Here is a 20,197-nt window from a genome sequence, read left to right as displayed (position 1 = left end):
GTCATCCAAGCCGCCCACTCAATGCGCAGCGCCACTTCAAATGCCCGGTTCACGCTGATGTCCAGTGGCTGCAAATACTTCGTGGTGCCCCCAGGAATCAGCTGGAATTGAATTTGTACTCTTGATAGCAGCTTTCACTGAACTTTCATTGTCAGCCGCTTAAAAAATCACCATCAGTGGAAGCTTTAGTCCGGATGCTGTGCAGCTCAGAACACAAGTAAAATGCGTTCTCTCATGGCCACTTGTTTTCAGTATGATGGACGAGTCATCTTTTTTATTAACAGTCCGAGTGAGAGGCAGGTCAAACGTCAAAGGTACTTCATCCATATTTATGCTATCATCTGGCCCGATGGAATTCTCCGCTATCTTTGTTTGAGTGAATGTGTGGAAGTTAGCAAGCTTTTCCTCGTGGTCGGGAGGGAGCTGCTGACACAGAGTCGTGCATACCCTGATGGACAGGCCTTTTCGTCTCATAAATCTAAAACACCACGATGGGCCACCTCTAAAATCTTCGATTTTCATTTTGGTGCCGATTGCTTTAGCCTTCAGTCTGATCTGCACGGTGGAAACACCACGGCCGCCTGTTCTCTTGTGTGTTAACCCAGTCTTCAAGAAAGTTTTCAAGTTCGGGCCATCTGCTATGATTACCTCTGAAAGCTTTTATCGTCTTTTTGCATTGACTCAGTTCTTCACGCTGGCGTCTCCACCGTCTCAACATTGATTCATTTATGCCAAGATTATGTGCAGCAGCTCGATTTCCTTCTTCAACCGCCAGATTGATCGCCTTTAACTTAAAAGCTGCATCATATGCTTTTCTTCGAGTGTTTTCCATGTTGATGAGGGTGAGTACAAATGACTGATTTACAATAATTTAATTGTGAATGTGCGCTTGATTTATCGTACAATTTCATTGGACCTCTGTGAACTACTCATCAATTTTATTGGTCTACTGTTACGAGGCAAAATGTTTTTGGCGGCATGAAAAAAAACATGCATTAGCCGCACCGTAGTATAGGCCGCAGTGTTGCCGCAGTGTTCAAAGCGTGGGAAAAAGTAGCTGCTTATAGTCCGGAATTTACGGTACATTCTCCCTGTGACTGAGCGGGTTTTCCTCCAGGTGCTCTGTTTTCCTTCCATATTCCCAAGGCATATGGGTTAGGGTTATTAAGTTGAGGGCATGCTCTGTTGGTGCTGGAAGCCTGCCCCCATGACATTGATGCGACCGATGTATTTCACTGCATAATTTTGGTTTTTTGATGTACATGTGACAAATACAGCTAATCTCCTTAACAGCTGCTGATGAAGGTAACCAGTCTGTATAAATGAGTAGTTTCCTTGTCCACATCAGAGAATAATAAAGAGTCTGTTCCCCATCAGACCTTAGTAAAACAGACTGGGATTTTATAAGAAGATGCTAATGAGAGTAAAGCTATGGACTCCCAGATTTATTAATTAGCAATTTACTATTACCAACTGCTGTGTCTCCTTATCATTGGCATAATTGCTCTTCTAACCTTTCATTGCTTTATTTGCATTGTGTGTTAGAATTGTATGTGCCTAATAATAGTTGGGCCTTTGGCTCTCCCTGTGATCTCTCACTTTTTGGTTGAAGCACGTATTATTTTTGAGAGTGATTTGGGTTTAAATACCTTTGCTTTGTAGCACTAACATGTTGAGGGCAATTACTAAAGTGTTAATGGTAAATACACCACCACAAAATATTGTGGGTATTCTAAATACAAAAAAAATACTGAGTGTGTTGAAAATATTCTTCTGGTCAGGTAACATAAAACTTCAAGTGAATTATGTTTCACCTGAAGTGATGAAACTGACCTGCTGAAAATTCCCCCTACTTTGTGTTATTATTATTAATGAACTCTAACTGGAACTTGTATCTATTTATAATAGAAGAACTACTTTATATTGAAACTCTCAGATTCATTAACATTTTGGCATGTTTGCTGCAGTTGCTGATTTTTTTTTCTCTGTCCGTATTTTGTTTCTCATCTGGGCTGTTGAGAGCAATTGAAGCTTGCAGAGGTTCTGTAGTTTCTCTGCAGAAGTACAGGGGTAATCAGTCAGCCGTGATGAAAAGGCAGAGCAGACTCAGTGGGTTGAATAGTCTGATTGTCCTCCTTTGTCTTACTGGCTTACAGCATGGTTAGTATAATCACTTTACAGTACCAGCGACCTGGGTTCAATTCCCACAGCTGCCCGTATGGAGTTGGTACATTCTCCCCATGACCGCATGAATTTCCTCCAGGTGCTCAGGTGTCCTCCCACAATCCAGAGGTGTACTAGTTGGTAGGTTAATTGGGTATTGTAAATTGTCCTGTGATTAGGCTGGGGGTTGCTGGGTAGTGTGTCTCGAAGGTCCGGAAGGGCCTGTTCTGCGTCGTAGCTCAATAAAACAAACAGGCAGACAAAGTGCATAGTGATAGCTTGCTGCTTTTACGCCTGTCCACCATTGCTGTTAGGAGGGCTTGGAATTCCTGGCAAGGCACCTCAAGCTGTTCTGCAGGCAAGAGATCACTGAGTGGCACTGTTGCTTAAAGGACTTGTCAGTGTCACTGTAGAGATTCTGCTTCTCAAAATTTTTGATGGTGAATTCTATTTTTGTTTCCACAAACAATTTCTGCTTTTAGCCTTTTAAGTTTTTATTGCAGGTTTCCAGTATGGGCAATTTTTGATATTCTTGGAATTCACCAGTGATGTACTCTCAACTCTTTAATCATCTAAGTTCATAACCACTTAATTTACATTACCAATACATAAATTCCAGTTTTTAATCTATACTCAGACCTTTAAATCCAACTTTTTTAATGGTGCTGTACTTCTCTGTGATCTGGCTAAACCAGCTGTCCTGTCTTTGCTTTACTCAGCCAGAAGTCTGTTCATTCACACTCGCTGAAGATAGCGCTGTTACCGTGGAGTCATTTAATTGTCACTGTAGGGGCTTGAGCCGAAAATGCAGCAACACAGGAGCGTATGAACACAGCCTTCAGCTTGTGGCCTCTGTGCTGGAGGCACCTGGCCTGGTCCTAAAGTATGGTGCAGTGTCAATGCAAAATGCTGAAAAATGATCAATTATATAAAGACCAACTGATAGATGATTTTTAAACTAGGCATTAATCCAAATTCCTGCTGGTACTCCTTACATAGTTCCAAATGAACCCGTATCACTCTGTTGAAGGAGAGGAAGACAACCCCGCCCGGTACTCTGACCAACCTTAATCAACCAGAAGCTGGAATAGAATAATCAGCTCCTTAAGCCTGCTGCACCATTTAACAAGATTCTGACTAATCTTTTACCTCAACACACCTTTCGAGAACTGTTCCAATATTCCTTGATCCCTCTAATATTTAAAACCTTTCGGTCTTAATTCAGACGTTATCACAAAAACAAATCATCTCATTTCATTGATGTTTGGAGACCTTACTCTTCAGCAGTAGGCTGTAGCTGCACAAATTATTTAATAGTGAAGTACTTTGGGATGAATTGAAATTCAGAAAAAAAATCAAATTAAAGGCCATTGTTTTGTATTTATATGGTAAGCAGGCTACTATAGTATTTAGTTTTTGTCTATTTGCAAAAAGAGGTCTATAAAACATGAAAACAACACACACAAAATGCTGGTGGAACACAGCAGGCTAGGCAGCATCTAGAAGGAGAAGCACTGTCGACGTTTCGGGCTGAGACCCTTCGTCAGCACTGTCGAAGAGTCCTGACGAAGGGTCTCGGCCTGAAACATCGACAGTGCTTCTCCTTATAGATGCTGCCTGGCCTGCTGTGTTCCACCAGCATTTTGTGTGTGTTGTTTGAATTTCCAGCATCTGCAGATTTCCTCGTGTTTGCTCTATAAAACATGAATAGTTACATTTTATGGTAATGTAGCCCTTGTAGCAAACTGCCTCCAGCTGTGTCTCAAGTATTTTCTGTAGAAACTTGGAGGAATCGGGTAAAAATGTGCCTTGATCATTACTGCTCCATCTCCATTATTGTTGTGACTAATTCTGTTGAGTTTATTGGTACAGAATTTTACGATCCAGCAGCTGCTAATATTATCTTTCAATAATTTAGTTATTACTAAAGCCAGCAGTGGAAATCTTACTGCCTTTAATTCATTTGTACATCCTGTAGTTCTCTATTATGTTTCTGATTTCAAATTTTGAAAATAAACTTTTGTTTCCTTGCCAGTGATAATGAAAATCAAATGTATGTGGTCCTTTTCAGATGCCAATGTGAACATTTCTCAGAGTAGAAGATCACAAAGAGAAATAGCATCACTAAATAGCTGATTGGATGACCTTAACATTTACTGCATAGTTACTTGTTATAATAGAAACCAATGTATTCTGTCTATACAGTGGTATGCAAAAGTTTGGGCACCCCTGGTCAAAATTTCTGTTACCGTGAAAAGCTAAGCGAGTGAACGATGACCTGATTTCCAAAAGACATGAAGTTAAAGATGACATATTTCTTTAGTATTTTAAGCTAGATTACTTTTTTATTTCCATCTTTTACAGTTTCAAAATAACAAACAAGGAAAAGGGCCCAAAGCAAAAGTTTGGGCACCCTGCATGGTCAGTACTTAGTAACATCCCCTTTGGCAAGTATCACAGCTTGTAAATGCTTTCTGTAGCCAGCTAAGGGTCTTTCAATTCTAGCCTGGGGGATTTTCGCCCATTCTTCCTTGCAAAAGGCTTCTAGTTCTGTGAGATTCTGGGCCGTCTTGCATGCACTGCAATTGAGATCTATCCACAGATTTTTGATGATGTTGAGGTTGGGGTACTGTGAGGGCCATGGCAAAATCTTCAGCTTGCGCCTCTTGAGGTAGTCTACTGTGGATTTTGAGGTGTGTTTAGGATCATTAACCTGTTGTAGAAGCCATCCTCTTTTCATCTTCAGCTTTTTTTTTTACAGACAGTATGATGTTTGCTTCCAGAATTTGCTGGTATTTAATTAAATTCATTCTTCCCTCTTCCAGTGAAATGTTCCCTGTGCCACTGGCTGCAACACAAGCCCAAAGCATGATCAATCCACCCCCATGCTAAACAGTTGTAGAGGTGTTCTTTTTATGAAATTCTGCACCCTTTGTTCTCCAAACATACCTTTGCTCATTGCGGCCAAAAAGTTCTATTTTAACTTCACAGAACCTGTTTCCAAAATGTATCAGGCTTGTTTAGATGTTCCTTTGGAAACTTCAGACACTGAATTTTGTGGTGAGGACGCGGGGAAGGTTTTCTTCTGATGACTCTTCCATGAAGGTCATATTCGTGCAGGTGTCGCTGCACAGTAGAACAGTGCACCACCACTCCAGAGTCTGCTAAATCTTCTTGAAGGTATTTTGCAGTCAAATGGGGGTTTTGATTTGCCTTTCTAGTAATCCTACGAGCAGTTCTCTTGGAAGGTTTTCTTGGTCTTCCAGACCTTAACTTGACCTCCACTGTTCCTGTTAACTGCCGTTTCTTAATTACATAACAAACTGAGGAAACAGCTACCTGAAAACACTTTGCTATCTTCTTATAGCCTTCTTCTGCTTTGTGGACATCATTTATTTTAATTTTCAGTGTGCTAGGCAGCTGCTTAGAGGAGCCCAGGGCTGCTGATTGTTGGGACAAGGTTTGAGGTGTCAGGGTACTTATAAGGCTTTGAAATTTGCATCACCTGGCCTTTCCTAATGATGACTGTGAACAAGCCATAGCCCTAACAAGTTAATTAAGGTCTGAGACTTTGGAAAAAGTTATCTGAGAGCTCAAATCTCTTGGGGTGCCCAAACGTTTGCATGGTGCTTCTTTCCTTTTTTTCACACTAAAATTGTACAAAACAAAAAATAATACACTAATCTTGCTTAAAATGTTGAAAAGAATGTTTCATCTTTAACTTTATGACTTTTGGAGATCCGTTCATCTTCTACTCAATTGGGGTGCCCAAACTTTTGCATGTCACTGTATATCCTACATTTCTTTCCATAGCATACATTCTGTTTGATATAAATAGTTTTCCCTTTGAGGATTGACTACTCCCTAATGCAGGGGTTCCCAAAAAGGGGTCCACAAAACCCTCAGTTAATGGTAGGGGCCCATGGCATAAAAAAGGTTGGGAACCCATGCCTTAATGGAATTTAGTAAATACATTCTCTGGTCCTTCTTGCTTTTGTTATTTTATGGTAGATTATTCCACATGGTCTGGTAACAAAAGAATTTGTTAGGTACGAATTTGAATGTTTATTTGCAAATGGCAAAATTATCTAAAGCATTTAAAAATAATACTGCAAATATTTTTTCTGTATGTATGTGCATGGGATTGATAAAATGAATAAAATACATACGGAGAAAGAAATGGTAAATATTAGGAGATATGCTTTATTTAGATACTTATGCTATTGTTATACATACTTTGAGTTCCTTTTGTATGTATTGTCTATCTGTGTTTTAGTATTAATTTGGTCCATGTTTACTGTTAAGCTGTTATCTAAAACAGATGGTAAAACTGTCATCTGTCCATAGTTTGGCATCTGGCTCAGCAGATAATGCTTGCTATCTATTTGCTTTGTCCCTGGTTCCTGTATATGTTTTAAACTAACTTGGTACAGCATAACATCTTTTTTAAAAAAAAACAGAAGTAAATTCAAAGTATATTAAAGTGCAGGCAGTGGTTTCAATTCTGATAACTCTCTATAAACTGTTCCCATTATGTGAGGAATGAACAATTTCATTGAGAGTCAATTAACATGAAAATTTATGTATTGTCTTCCCCTCTATGGTTGCAGTGGTGCACAATCAGAATGCCCCAGGTCCAAAGGATTGATGGATATTACTCATTTAATGGAGAGATTAATTTGGTCTGTTTCCAATGCAAACCTCTAAGATGGCCTCCTGCTGTGAACTGGTAGCAGAGTTCTTAAAAACAAGTGTCTTTTCCTTCCGGATTAAGTATAATTTATACCCTGTCCTGAAAGGATTTGCATTTCTGTAAGTTCCATATCTTGAAAATGATTTAAAAATTTAGGGGAGATCTTGTGTCAAGTTTCCATTAATCAGGTCTTTTTGTAACCCGGGGTGCCCCTGTATTCATGAACCATTATCCAGTAGACTGCAAAATCTGCTGATCTGGCATTACCAGCGTCCCAAACCTGCTGGATTAAAAGAGATTTGGATCTCTTTTGGATCTCTTGTTAATCCAAATCTCAGTGATTTGGATTAACATTCCTGTAGTTTCTTGCTCTGGTCACCAGGTGGTAGGTTGGGATAGAGTTAGTAACTGTTCAATTGGATTCTTTTCAGTTTTCCTGTTCAATGAAGTATATAATTTTAAATTTAAATGTTCACACATTTTGCCTACAGTTTAAAGAAGAAAGTTATTACCTTCACTGTCCCCCCCCCCCATGTTTTTTACACTCATTGAAATTTTTCTTAAGAAGCTGTCACTCTGTCTCTTGGGACCTAGTTGGATATTTTTATCTCAAATGTCTATGTAGAAGAACTTCCAGTGTAGTCTGTAAGTGATGTTTAGAATTCTGTTAGTTTGTGACATTTTGAAAGATTTGTTGATTTTTTTTTCCACAAAGTCTTTAAGAGAATGCAATCAAATCATCAGAACTTTTATTCCAAGTGACTGGTTTATGTCTATAAACACACAACATTTGTGCTTTCCTTTTCTGTCAGGGATGGAGAGAATATATACTTTCTTAAAAGGTAAAAGATTGCATGCTAAGTTGTCAGCAGAATTCCCCTCTATCTCCTTTCATTTTAAAAAGTTATTCAACTGCATGCTGTCATATTTGGCTGGAGATTTTGTAAGAGTCTGGAGAAAACCTGATCATCTGGAATTCTCTTCCTGTTCCCTCTCAAATCATTCATGACTTGATCCCATGATCCTTTAATTCTTGATCCCTTAATCCCATCTACAGTTTTACACCATCTGATTGTGCATTCCATTTCCTACCAACTCCCTACTCTCTCCTTGAAAAATGCATTCAGCCCTATGTTTCTCTTGTGACTTAACTCTCTCTTGTTCCTTTATCAACTCTCTGCTGACTGTCACTCACTCCTCTCCCAGGTAGTAGTGCTCTCTGTTCAATTAATTTCCTTACTTCCTGACCCATTCTGCTGAGCCTTCAAAGCCGCTTATTTCACATAGATCTAGGTGGTCTTAAAATATTATTTCAATGGAAAAAAGTCAAAAGTTTACCTATTTTCATATTTCCATTTGTGTATATCAATATACTTTCATCAGTGCAAAAAATATCATTTCTATTGTCAAGAACACGTGGATGGATAATCATGTGTCTTCAGCTATTTTTCTGAAATAGAATTAATAAATCATTTTTTTCTTTTTGCCTTCTTTGTTTTTTTCTTTGCCTATGCACCTCTTCTGTTCGACTCACACCGACCTCGGTATACCTATAAAAAAAAGCAGATTTGCAGTCAGTATGTCCTTTCTTCGACATGGGAGCATTTATCTTACATTCTAATAGTAGTGTGAAACAGCAATGCTAATTCAGCTGTTGGTTTGGGTTCACTTGTGATTTTCTACATTTGGTTATTTATTTATTCTGCAAGCCCTCTGAACTAGTGGCATTTAAGTAAGACTCAGTTATCAAACATACTGAGCCTAAAACTGGATAAGCTCAAAAATGCAGAACTCCTCCTAATTGGAAACTTAACAGCCAAAATCATGGTATGTATGTGTGATACACTGACAGATGTGAGAGGTGCTGTGTGCCACATAGCAGTGTTAGCCCTGAGAACCTGCATCACAGCTCCAATTGCACACATAACTGGTATTGAAAGCTTTCAAAAAAAATGCTTTTTGCACTCATTGAAAGTGATATATAATAAATAAATGTATGAAATCATGGTGTAAATAAAACATATACTTGATTAAATCACAAACTTAGAGATGTAAAGTTCATTGTGTAGCTTGACAATGAGACTTGAAAATTAAATCATGTTAGCATTGAACCTTGCAAGTTGCATTGAAACCAAGTTAGTGGATTTGAATGAATTTTTCTAACACTGATGGTGGAGGTTCTACAATGGATTTATATAGATGTCCAATTAGTTACGGCAAGCAGTAACATATTTTTGTATGCATAAATCGTTAAATTAATAAATTACAATCAGGGTATCTGATTTCATTTCCCTTGCAGTCTTCATTAAAGCGACGTGGAAGTAAAGATCTGCAAAAATCTGAAAAGAAGTCCCAACAATCTCAAGAGGTAATGTGATTGTTTTAAATATTAAGTAACAATGCAATCATTTACATGAATGATTTTACAACATAATTTTAGTAATATTTTCTACATTTAAACCAGGTAATTTTACATGAATCAAAGAGAGATTGATTAATATGAATGAAAATAAGATGTAGCTTATCCATATCAATAATAGATTTTTATGTATCTGGTTAATGTTTAAGTAACTTTGAAATCCTGAAACAAATAAACTGTCACCATGCTCCACTGCCAGAGCTCCTGCAGAATACGGTTTAAGGGTCAAGTATTGTTGTAAAGGTGGGGTGCTAGGCTGGGTGCAACCTGTGCTAAGTTCCAGGTGTCTGATATCTATCATGACCAGAGAGCCATTTTAATAAATGTGTTACCTGGTGGGAAGAAAACAGGGCCTAAGCACAAAATGCATTTTGTCTAACAGGCTCACAAAAATGCTTCATCCCCTCCCTGAAAATATCTTCATTCTACTTTGGTTGTTAATTTTTTCCAATTTCTAGTAAAACTGGAATAAATAATTAAAGAAAACGTTATGTTTGAAGCGCCAAGTCTCAGTAAAATATTTAATGACCAGTTATGAACAGAATCCCTTTTTGCCCTCTTCCTTACCTCAGATGCAAATGGTGCTGTGGTTTTTGTAATTTCCTAAATACCGATAGAGACTTCCATTAGTTGTAATACTCTTTGTTGTTTTTTCAGTTGGGCCTTTTAGTTTGGATGGAAAGGATTAACATATGCTCCCTCGACCTGTTGTTGCCATTTGAGAGCCACTGTCTGTTAGATCTTCCATTTTGAATTTGTTTCTTTCTCTGTAGAAGTAAATTTCAGCTCTTCAAATCTTCCATCTTTAAAGACAGGAGTCTAGAAATTCTGTTTCATTTTGTAATGCTAAAATGAGATGGCAGCTCTCTGTCACATGGTGCTCCTGAGATTCATTTCTGAAGTTTGAAGGTGGAGTATCCAAATCAGAATCAGGTTTATTATCACCGGCGTCTGATGTGAAATTTGATCACATGGAGAAGCTGCGGTATCACACATTTAGCCTGCTGGAGAGAGGACCAATTCCCCCAGAATGAACTTGCAGCACAATTGTCATACCAATGGTGGTGGGGGGGGGGGGGGGTCATCAATTAATTCAGCATAGTGGGCCATTGAAATCTGAACCTAGTTCACCCTCAACTAAATAGGTGAACTTTTCTCCTGCAGCACTCCCCAAGAAGACAAGGTCTATGACAAAATAATATTCTTAAGAAAATTTGGTATTACATCACTAAGTTGGTGCTAAATTCATGAGTCCATCTTTGCAATCTTATTAGTGGCATTCACCCTCTCATTTTTAATGGCTGAAAATATTCATTCAAATTAGCTTATAAAACTTCAGAATTTCAATTAAAAATGAAACGGTGTTACTGTTTGGCTAATCAGTTATATAAAGTTATATTTGCCTGTAGTAATGATTCAAAGGAATCTGTTCCTTCAAATGATCATGATGGGAATTATCTTTTTGTTAACTATCCTCAAGGAGGACAATGATGATATAAAATGCCAACTACAGTTCATCAAAGAAGAAGCAATATTAATGCGTAAGAAAATGGCAAAAATTGATAAAGAGAAAGACAGACTGGAGCGTGAATTGCAAAAGTACAGGTCTTTTTATGGGGATCTGGATAGCCCTTTGCCGAAAGGTGAAGCAGGGGGACCTCCTACAACCAGAGAAGCTGAACTCAAACTACGCCTCCGGCTGGTAGAAGAAGAAGCTAATATCCTGGGGAGAAAAATAGTTGAACTTGAGGTTGAAAATAGAGGGTTAAAGGCTGAGTTGGATGACGTGAGGGCCCACTATGAAAAAGGAGGGATAGGTGGTGAAGATTACATGGGTGTTGGTGCTTCCGCTTTCCGGGATCAAAGCGAAGCTGTGTCTGAGCTGAGGCAGAACTTGCAACTGGTCGAGGATGAAGCCGAATTACTGAGGCGCAATCTGGCTGACTTAGAAGACCAAAATAAGCGCCTTTCAGCTGAAGTCAATAAATACAAGTACAAAACAGGAAGTGCGCAAGATGCCTCCAGGAATAGCGAGAACTCCAAAGTCACGGAAGTGCTACAAGAAGAGCTAAAGGCAGCGAGGATGCAAATCAATGAACTCAGTGGCAAAGTCATGCAGCTGCAGTATGAAAATCGGGTACTGATGTCTAATATGCAACGCTATGACCTGGCGTCCCATTTGGGTATCCGCGCAAGTCCCAGAGACAGTGATGCGGAGAGCGATGCAGGGAAAAAAGAGAGTGATGATGATTCCCGGCCGCCCCACCGTAAAAGGGAAGGGCCCATAGGTGGGGAAAGTGACTCGGAAGAAGTCCGCAACATCAGGTGTTTACAGACGCCACCGAGGTCTTTATTTTCCACAGACGGCAGATTGCTTCAAAAAAATCTCAAAGACCGACAACAGATGTCAGACATACGGCTGGAAGCAGAGCGCCTGAGCAGAACTATAGATCGGTTGATCACTGACACGAGCACAATAATAACCGAGGCAAGAATTTATGTGGCAAATGGTGATCTGTTCGGCAGAATCGAGGATGAAGATGAAAGCAGCAGGATCAGAGAGCACGAACTTCTCTACAGAATCAACGCTCAGATGAAAGCATTTAGGAAGGAGCTGCAGACTTTCATAGACAGACTAGAGGTACCAAAAACAACAGACGAGAAAAATACAGAGGAACCTTTGTCTGTTAGTCAGGTAAGAAAAGTTAACGCTTTAAATTTAGTTAAGTGTTGATATGTTCGTTGAATGATTTCGGTTCTTAAAAGATTGCTTGAAACTTGTTATTCATGACACTTTAATAGCATATTTAATCAAAGAGGGGAGTTTCTTTATTCCTTTGTGGAACCTGCTGTGTCAACGGTTGGTAACACTAAATGCATTATATAATAGAGGCTCGGCTATTAAAATGTTCCCATTGATTTCACTGGAGCCTGCAAAACAGGAACAGAGTTATGAAAATGTAGTGCAATATGCAGCTGCTACAGTCTTCATCTCTCTTGGACATCCCTTTAGACCCCTTGGTTAATAGTAGAGGTTCATGGCATAAAATAGGTTGGGAACCTCCTTTAGATTAAGGGTAACTTGCTTCCTGTCCAGTTTGGTGGTTCATAGATGTTGATGAGGCCAAAATGAGACCTGTGACACCATACTGTTGGTGGTGCAGGGTGTGCTTATGCAGCAGATGGTTGGGTAGTTTGCTTAGGTTCTGAGCTCTTCCACTATTTACGTTGGGCTCGCTGTGACTGAACTCGTCAGCACCATCTTGAATGGTCTTTCTTCATTTTGTGTAATCGTGGGCCAAGGTTTCCCTTGAGCCAGTTGGAATATTGCACTTTTCCAAGGGGACATTTTCTCTGTTCATCTGCCAATTTGTTGTCAAGACAGAGCCTGGAGTAGTTTGTCTATTTGGGGACTCCTATACCAAGTATATGAATGAGCCGGATAGTCAGTGTGCTGCCTGACCTGCTAAGTGTTGCCAGCATTTTCTGTTTTTGCTTTAGATTTATAGCTTTTCCGTTTTTAAAAATTGTAACTAGGGGATGAAAAGTTGAGAATTTTGACCTAGAAATTGACTTGCTTGTCCTCTCAGTAGATTGGGAGAATTTTGTAGAGAAAGCATTGGTTCTATATTTCAGCACTTTGAGTTGGAATTGGAATTGGTTTACTATTGTCACATGTACTGAAAAGCTTCGCTCGTAAACTTTTCTTACAGATCAAATCATTATGCAGTGCATTGAGGTAGAACAAGTAAAACAATAACGGAATGCAGAACAAAGTAACAGCTACAGAGTGAGTGGAGGTAAACAATTACAGTGGATGCAAGGTGATTGTGAGGTGAAGAGTCCATACTAGGGAACCAACCATTTCAATAGTGTTATAACAGTTGCCTTTGAATATGGTGGTATGTGCTTTTAAGTGTCTTCTGCCCAGTGGGAGTGGGGAGAAGAGAGAATGTCCGGGGTGGATGGGGTCTTTGACTCTGCTGGCTTCTTTGACGCGTGCTATTGAGGTGTGGCCAGTGTGAGCTACGTGAGCATTATGTGGTTGGAGTGTGAAGTGTGCAGGAGTACAGGAATCTCTGTCCACATGCATTGTGGCAGGTTTGTGGCCTTGATCTGCAAACAGTCCTTAGACAGACGAAGTCTCTGCTGAAGCAATAAAAGTAAAGATGAATTTCTTCTTTGATTTCGGCATTCACTGAGGGATAGTTCCTGAGATGAGGGGACAGTCCCCTGTTTAAAAGGGTATTGTTTTGAACCTTCATTGTCAGAGGGTGAAATTTTACAATGGGAGTAAGACTCTTTTTGTTTACTGAAGGGTGAGTGCAAGGTCCACTCATTGGTATACTTCAGTGAACAAGTTGACAATGACTCATATTTCACCCTCAGAATGTGCACTTGTGCAAATATCGTCTGCATACAGCAACTCAATGCCTAAAGTGAGAGTAATCAGAAACAGTGCCAATTGAATAGTTTCTAATTTGCCAGGGAGTCTCATTGGAGGAGAGATGCAGCATCACCATGCATCTGCCAGAATTGCATGCATTTAGTACTACCAATTGAGGACTAATTTATACATGCACATCTTTACAGCAGTATCTTATTTATCATTATTATACCATCATTTCCAACTTTCATTTAAAATTTATTTTCAGTTGAAAGAAATGTCAAATGAGTTCAGTAACATTACTTACTAACTGCCCATTACTCCTGCTGGTGTTTAGGGCAGCAATAGAGGTCCTCCATCTGTCAGTCCTTGGCCATTCAGATGTAGAAGGACTCTTCATTACTGTTTCTTGTGCAGGGTTGTTAGCCCAGAGCTGAACCCCCGAACTTGGAGGACTGATGGACCACTCTTAGTTTGGCCTCTATCCTTTGACCCGAGTTTGGTATGGGTGACTCTACGGAGAGCCAAAGCATAAGGTCCTGACTCCAGCCAGCATAGCTCTCTGGGTCTTTGGCCTCCAAACCCTATGACAAGGTTGTGGTCCTCTTGGAGGTTCAGTAACATATATTACCCATTTTTATGTACAAAGTTTTGTAAATTTTTATATGCTGTAAGTAGTTAATATGTTTGCAGTACCATGTTGTTGAAAATTGTATTGCGATATCTTATTGTTTGTTTTCAAAAGTGAAAATTGCTATGATATGATGTTCTGGAATGTAATAATAATTCTTATTTTTTGTATTTGCCTGTCCAGATGTTTCAACCTATTATTTTACTTATTCTCATCCTTGTATTATTTTCATCATTGTCCTACGCTACCATATTTAAATTGGTTTTTCTTTTCACGCTTTTCTTTGTTCTGTAGAATCCCCATCTACTTCAACATACTACCTTTTTAGTTTATTCATTTATTTTAATACCTCATCAAGAAATCGGCAAATACAAAATAACACACTTAGCAGTCAAGACATTACAGAATCCAATATGCAAATCGTTGTTTAATACTGGAGACTACCAATTTTCAACGCGGATTTTTACATGAAGCCATTAGGTGAGTCACTTTCTAAATCGTTCCTCCCAGCAAAGTCTGATATAATTGACTGTCATGTACTGTTCAGCTGGGTCTTCTAAATATGCAGTAACAGACTACAACAAATTCAGAGTGGATCGGATTATAAGCACATTTATAACTTACGAGGGAAGACTACTTCTGTACATTAAGTCATCAGTAGGTAGCTTCAATCTTACAGCTCAAAACAGATAATTTTTATACATTTGCAGAGTCCAGTAATTCATCAACTGTATGTCTTTGAGGTTGTTCCATCCCTTAATTGCATTCCTGTCTTATCTCACATCCATCTTGAATGAGTGGCATTTGTCTTTAATGAACCTATTTGTCTTTGAGGCTTCTCTACACCCCCCCCCCCCCACCAGCTGTGTCCTGTTTACTCTCCTTACAATCATGTAATGTGAAAACACTCTGTGCTATAAATCTCATACCCTTGCAAGCTTCCCATCCAGCCACTTCAGCAATGCACTCTGGGATCACACAGGTTCCATTTTGTCACATTAGATTATATAAAAGTTATAAATTCGTATAGACTTAAGGGTTACAGATATATTTCCACATGACGATATACTTTATTCAATTTCTAAAATATGTTATCTATAATATTACCAGCTTGATGGGGACAATTAACAGTAGCATCATAATAACGGAAATAGAGTAAAATAGCTTCAAGTCCATTGGTGCGAACAGTGGCAGTAGAATTTGTTTTTGGAAATTATTCAAAACAACAGTTTGGAAAATTAAATTCCACATTGATATCAGGAAATGTGTCTCGGAGGAGTGGGTCAAATTCACTGTTTATTTAGCTTTTTATTCTTAGGTAGATCAGAATATTGTGTTAATTTCATTATTCTTAATGTATTTTTTCCAGTCCTTTCCTCATTCATATTAATTTCCCGCTGGTATTAAAGGAGACAGCACACCATCAGCTTCTCATGGGGAGTTAGGGACAGTTAATAAATGATAACCTTATCAGTGAAGCCCATCTCCAGAAAATGAACATTTAAAATAAATATTAGTTATATATTGTTGCTATAAACAGGAAGTAAATAGCCATTAACCTTTAAGAGCTAATTTCAGGTCCATGGGAAGAGTAACACTCAAAGCTATTGTGGAGAGAAAAAAAAACATTTACTAAAATGGATAGGAAATCAAGGCATACAGGGTTGGAATTCCAATATTTGTGAGTATATTCATAATAATCAAGGACACATGGTGTACAAGTCTGTGATTAGAAGTCAGAAATATCCATAAAACGCTAAGTTGGCATTGAGAGGGTTTTGGCCTGAAACGCCATCACTACCTCCTCCCATAGATGCTGTCTGGCCTGCTGAGTTCTGCCAGCATTGTGTGTTTTTAAGTTGGCATTTAGGTTGGTTTTCTTGTAAAGGCACCATCCTAGAACAGACAAATGTAATTTTTGCTCTCTCTGGCCTGTAAGTGCCTACTTGAAAACAAACTAAAATTTGCTGAGCGCCAAATGAGGGGGTATCACACTGTATGACGCACTTCCAACTAACTGTACCAAGTCGAAAAGGGACACTCAATCCTTTATTACAAGCTAACAATAAGATCATCCGACTCTTCCATATTTCATGTAAAAGTAATTGGATCAAGTTCAAAGTTGAGTGGTCGACAAAAAATATGTGCCCCTTATTCACCTCCGCTGTAAGCTGCAGAATAAGTGACTATATACATTTTATTTTAACTGCCACCCAACGCTGTGCATTGTCTGCTAACCTCCACCGAAACTCACGTGACAGATTACCTTACCCACAGTGAGGATGCACAACACAAATACAATATAGACTGACAATAAATGGGTACATGGCTCCTACATATCCTATATGTATTTGCTGCTGTCATGATCTCTATTCCGAAGTATTGGATGAAAGTAAGGATTGCTCTAAAAATGCAAATTCTTTTTCTTGAGCAATCACATTTCTACAGGATACTTGTGACTTTCCTATTATTGATTAATGTAAATTTAAATTGAACACAATTTAAATTGTGTTAGATAAGCATGCCAAAAAATAAAGTTGCAGAGGTAGACAAAGTCTGTCATATACCCTTCTTCATTCTGGAAGTGGCATTAGGGTATTTAACTGGATATGTTATTTCTTCTACTGGCTCAGCAAGTTCTTGAACAACTTTGCAGAAATTTATGTGGAAGTGTTTTGGAACTGCTTTAAAGATTTTCTAAGTGATTTAACCAAGGTATAAAAAGAATTCTTTGAGAATAAGCATATGATTATAAAAGTTGGGGCTACTTGGCAGTTACTTGCTGGTTTTAAATAACTAGGAATATTTTGTTCATTTACTCAAAGTGTTTGTTATATTTAATTTTGCGAGGAACCACAGAAACCTCCATTTCACTGAGTTCTTGTGATGATCTTCAAATTAGATCTGAAGTGTACAAACATGTATATGCTTCCTTGTTTTTAGACTAAACTGCCCACCTTTGAATCATCTTGTCGCTGTAATATCATACAACCTTCTCAAAAAATCTGTATTCCTCCAATTTGGGGTCTTTGACCTTCTTAAAAGTAATCTCCCTGCCTTTGGCCGTCTTATCTTCATCTGCCTGGATACTGTCTATAAATCCTTCACTTTAACACTTTTCTTCAAGGTCCCCCTCAACATTTATCCCTTTGACTTTGCTTTTTGTCTTTTTTGACAATAGCTTCCATTTGCAGAGGATTAATTTCTGATTTGTTAACAGTGCTTTGAAGCATTCTTGCTTTGTGATTAGAAATTGGAAAGATCAGTGTGGAATCTGGCCTGAGAAGTGGAATCTGGGAGCTATACTTATGCTGGTTTGGTTGTTAAGGTAGTGCTTTTATTTTGCCTAAGATTCTACATCAATGAAAGTTGGGTGGATCATTTAATTTAATCCTTGTAGTTGCTGAAGAACAAGTCTGAGCATTGTACCACTCAATTTCCTAAGATTTGATTTGGAACTTCAAGTAATGTCACCTGCAGTAGCCATGCATCTGTTCTCCAACTGCATTGTGTTCTGTGTTGATGGTTTATTTTGGTAACTTGTCACATTAGTGGGGCTGTGATAAAAGCAAAGGGAATAAGTTACGTATTCATGCTTTGTTTTGGGAACTGCTTGGTGTCATATCTTTTGTTGATTGCTTTGTTATGCTTAATTGCATCTTCAAGATTGTATGTTTTGATAGATGCTAATAAAAGATTGAATATATTTCTTCGACTTTATGGAATATCATTACTGGATTTGATTGGAGGGTGCATTATTCAAGGATATCACCTGTGCTAGGTCACCACCAGCAGCAATTAGTTTGTTAAAATTGGCCGTTACACCACCCTCCCTCCCCCAGACCCTAAAAGCGACAGCAGTGCTTAAAAAGATTTGAGAATGAAGAAATAAGCAAATAACAAGGGGCAGGACTTATTATACGAGATGAATTTAACATCAAATCTGGCTCAGAATAAGAAACAAAGAAGAAAAGGAAAGTTGTATCAGTCCTCAGTTAACAGAGACAGAAAGTAAGATTAAGTAATATTTTAAAATTTGGCATTATAAATATAATTGCTCAATAATTCAAGTTCTGAAAGAATGAGGGTCAGAATTGTAATCATTAATTTTCAATGTCAGAAAAAATAATTAGCATTAATTACAAGATATATGCACAAATATTAATAATGAAGTTTCTTGTTTGGTTTGTTTTTATTTTATAATTATCACAATTTTTCGATACTCAGTGCATGCCAGCCAGTAATGAGGGAAACAGCTAAATACCATATTTGCAAAATTGTCAATTTGCACAACACCTTTTGTATTTCTATTGTTCCCCTGAAAATGCTGAATCAATTGCTGTTCTCCTGACTTTAGTCAAGATTTATTTATCTGATACTATCTGATACAGCTTCTCTATCACTTCCAGGACTTGACTAGTCTTCGTAGTATTTTTGTGAACGGAACAGACCCAAACAATATAAGGTTTAACTGATGTTCTGTATGCTTGTGTCCTGCTGTTTTAAAATTTTAGCCTTGATTACTGCTGTGCATACACAGAAATTTTGAACGCTGGCTCTATTCAAACACCTAAATGTATCTAAGAACTTTCTTCGTGATTATTAATAGAATAGCTTAAGTTGCATTTTTCTGTGTTGGTAACCAGTTACAATCAGTTGGGACTAAATGCAAAGTCGTGTATTTGGGAATGGGGCTGTTACTCTTCAGCTTCATTTAAAGGTGCTGCACATCTGAAATCTTAACAGGTACGATTGTTCAGCTGAACAAGCAAAGGGAGGATTTTATTCGTGTTCACTTTACCAATTTTAACTGATTAATAGACATCAATGTCCTTGCAAGCATTAATGCAAATAATAATGTGGCTTTGCCAGCCTATTGTCACTCTTGAACTAATAGAAATTTAATTTTATTAGTGATACGGCATGAAGTAGGCCCCAGCCATTCAAGCTACACTGCCTCATCAACCCCTGACAAACCCGATTAACCCTAGTCTAATCACAGGACAATTTACAATGAACAATTAACCTACAAACCGGTACATCTTTGGACTGTGGAAGGAAACTGGAGCACCCAGGGAAACCCATACATTCAGTGGGGATGACCTACAGACTTGTTACAGACGGCACTGGAATCGAACTCCAAAATGCCCCAAGCTGAAATAATGTCATGCTAACCACTACACTATCTGTTGCATCTTAATGCAATGAGTATTCACTCTATATTGAGCAAATAGAAAATCTTCCCTTGTTGATTTTTAATGAGCATTCTTGAGAGACAAATGACATCCATATTTCCAAGGTTAAAAATCCTTTCATAAATAACTTTGTAGAGTTCCTGCACCCATGAGGAATACTTGTGTTTGCTTAAAGACTTTATCAGAATTTATAATTGTTTGATTACATTGCTGAACATTAACAGATCACATCTAAAATTACTGAAGGTCATCTCTGCTGCCTTTTAGTGCTGTTCAGCCTTTCAATATTTGTGCAAAGGCTTTGGATTCAAATGCTTAGTATAATGAATTTGAATTTTATTATATCATAGTAAATGTTGTATGATATATATAGTTCTAATTATTTACGCTACTTTTTAAATGAGTGGGGTATTTAATTTCCTGCATAAAGGTGTATGCAGGTAATAGAGTCTTAAAAAAGTACAGCACCAGAAACAGGCCCTTCAGCCCATCTGGTCAGTGTTGAACCATTTAAACTGAACACTCCTATCGAAGCATTTGAACTGTCTACTCCTATTGTACTAGGACCACAGCCCTCCATACATATGCTGTCCATGTACCTATCCAAACTTCTCTTAAACATTGCAATTGAGTTCACATGCATCACTTGCACTGGCAGCTCATTCCACACTCTCATGACTCTCTGAGTGAAGAAGTTTCCCCTCATGTT

General features: G+C 38.4%; 1 protein-coding gene across 4 annotated transcripts in view; it reads left to right on the top strand.

The window, feature by feature from the left end:
* Positions 1-20,197, top strand: part of LOC132400510 (protein SOGA3) — a 61,764-nt gene that overhangs the window by 20,981 nt on the left and 20,586 nt on the right. For 2 of the 4 annotated variants that reach the window (XR_009514275.1, XR_009514276.1), the window contains 3 exons: positions 9,156-9,224; positions 10,756-11,970; positions 14,588-14,773. Coding sequence is in view for 1 of the 4 variants with exons in the window: in XM_059981520.1 (XP_059837503.1) it covers positions 9,156-9,224; positions 10,756-11,970; positions 14,477-14,587 (1,395 nt within the window). In the remaining 3 variants the exon portion in view is untranslated. Of the gene's footprint in view, positions 1-9,155; positions 9,225-10,755; positions 11,971-14,476; positions 14,774-20,197 lie in introns of those variants that run through there. The other 2 variants (XM_059981520.1, XR_009514277.1) reach the window with 2 other exon arrangements.

The sequence above is a fragment of the Hypanus sabinus genome, chromosome 10 (genome assembly GCF_030144855.1).
Source record: "Hypanus sabinus isolate sHypSab1 chromosome 10, sHypSab1.hap1, whole genome shotgun sequence".
Taxonomy (NCBI): Eukaryota; Metazoa; Chordata; class Chondrichthyes; order Myliobatiformes; family Dasyatidae; genus Hypanus; species Hypanus sabinus.
Note: the sequence above shows the minus strand (reverse complement) of the source record. Positions and strands in the feature narration are given on the sequence as shown.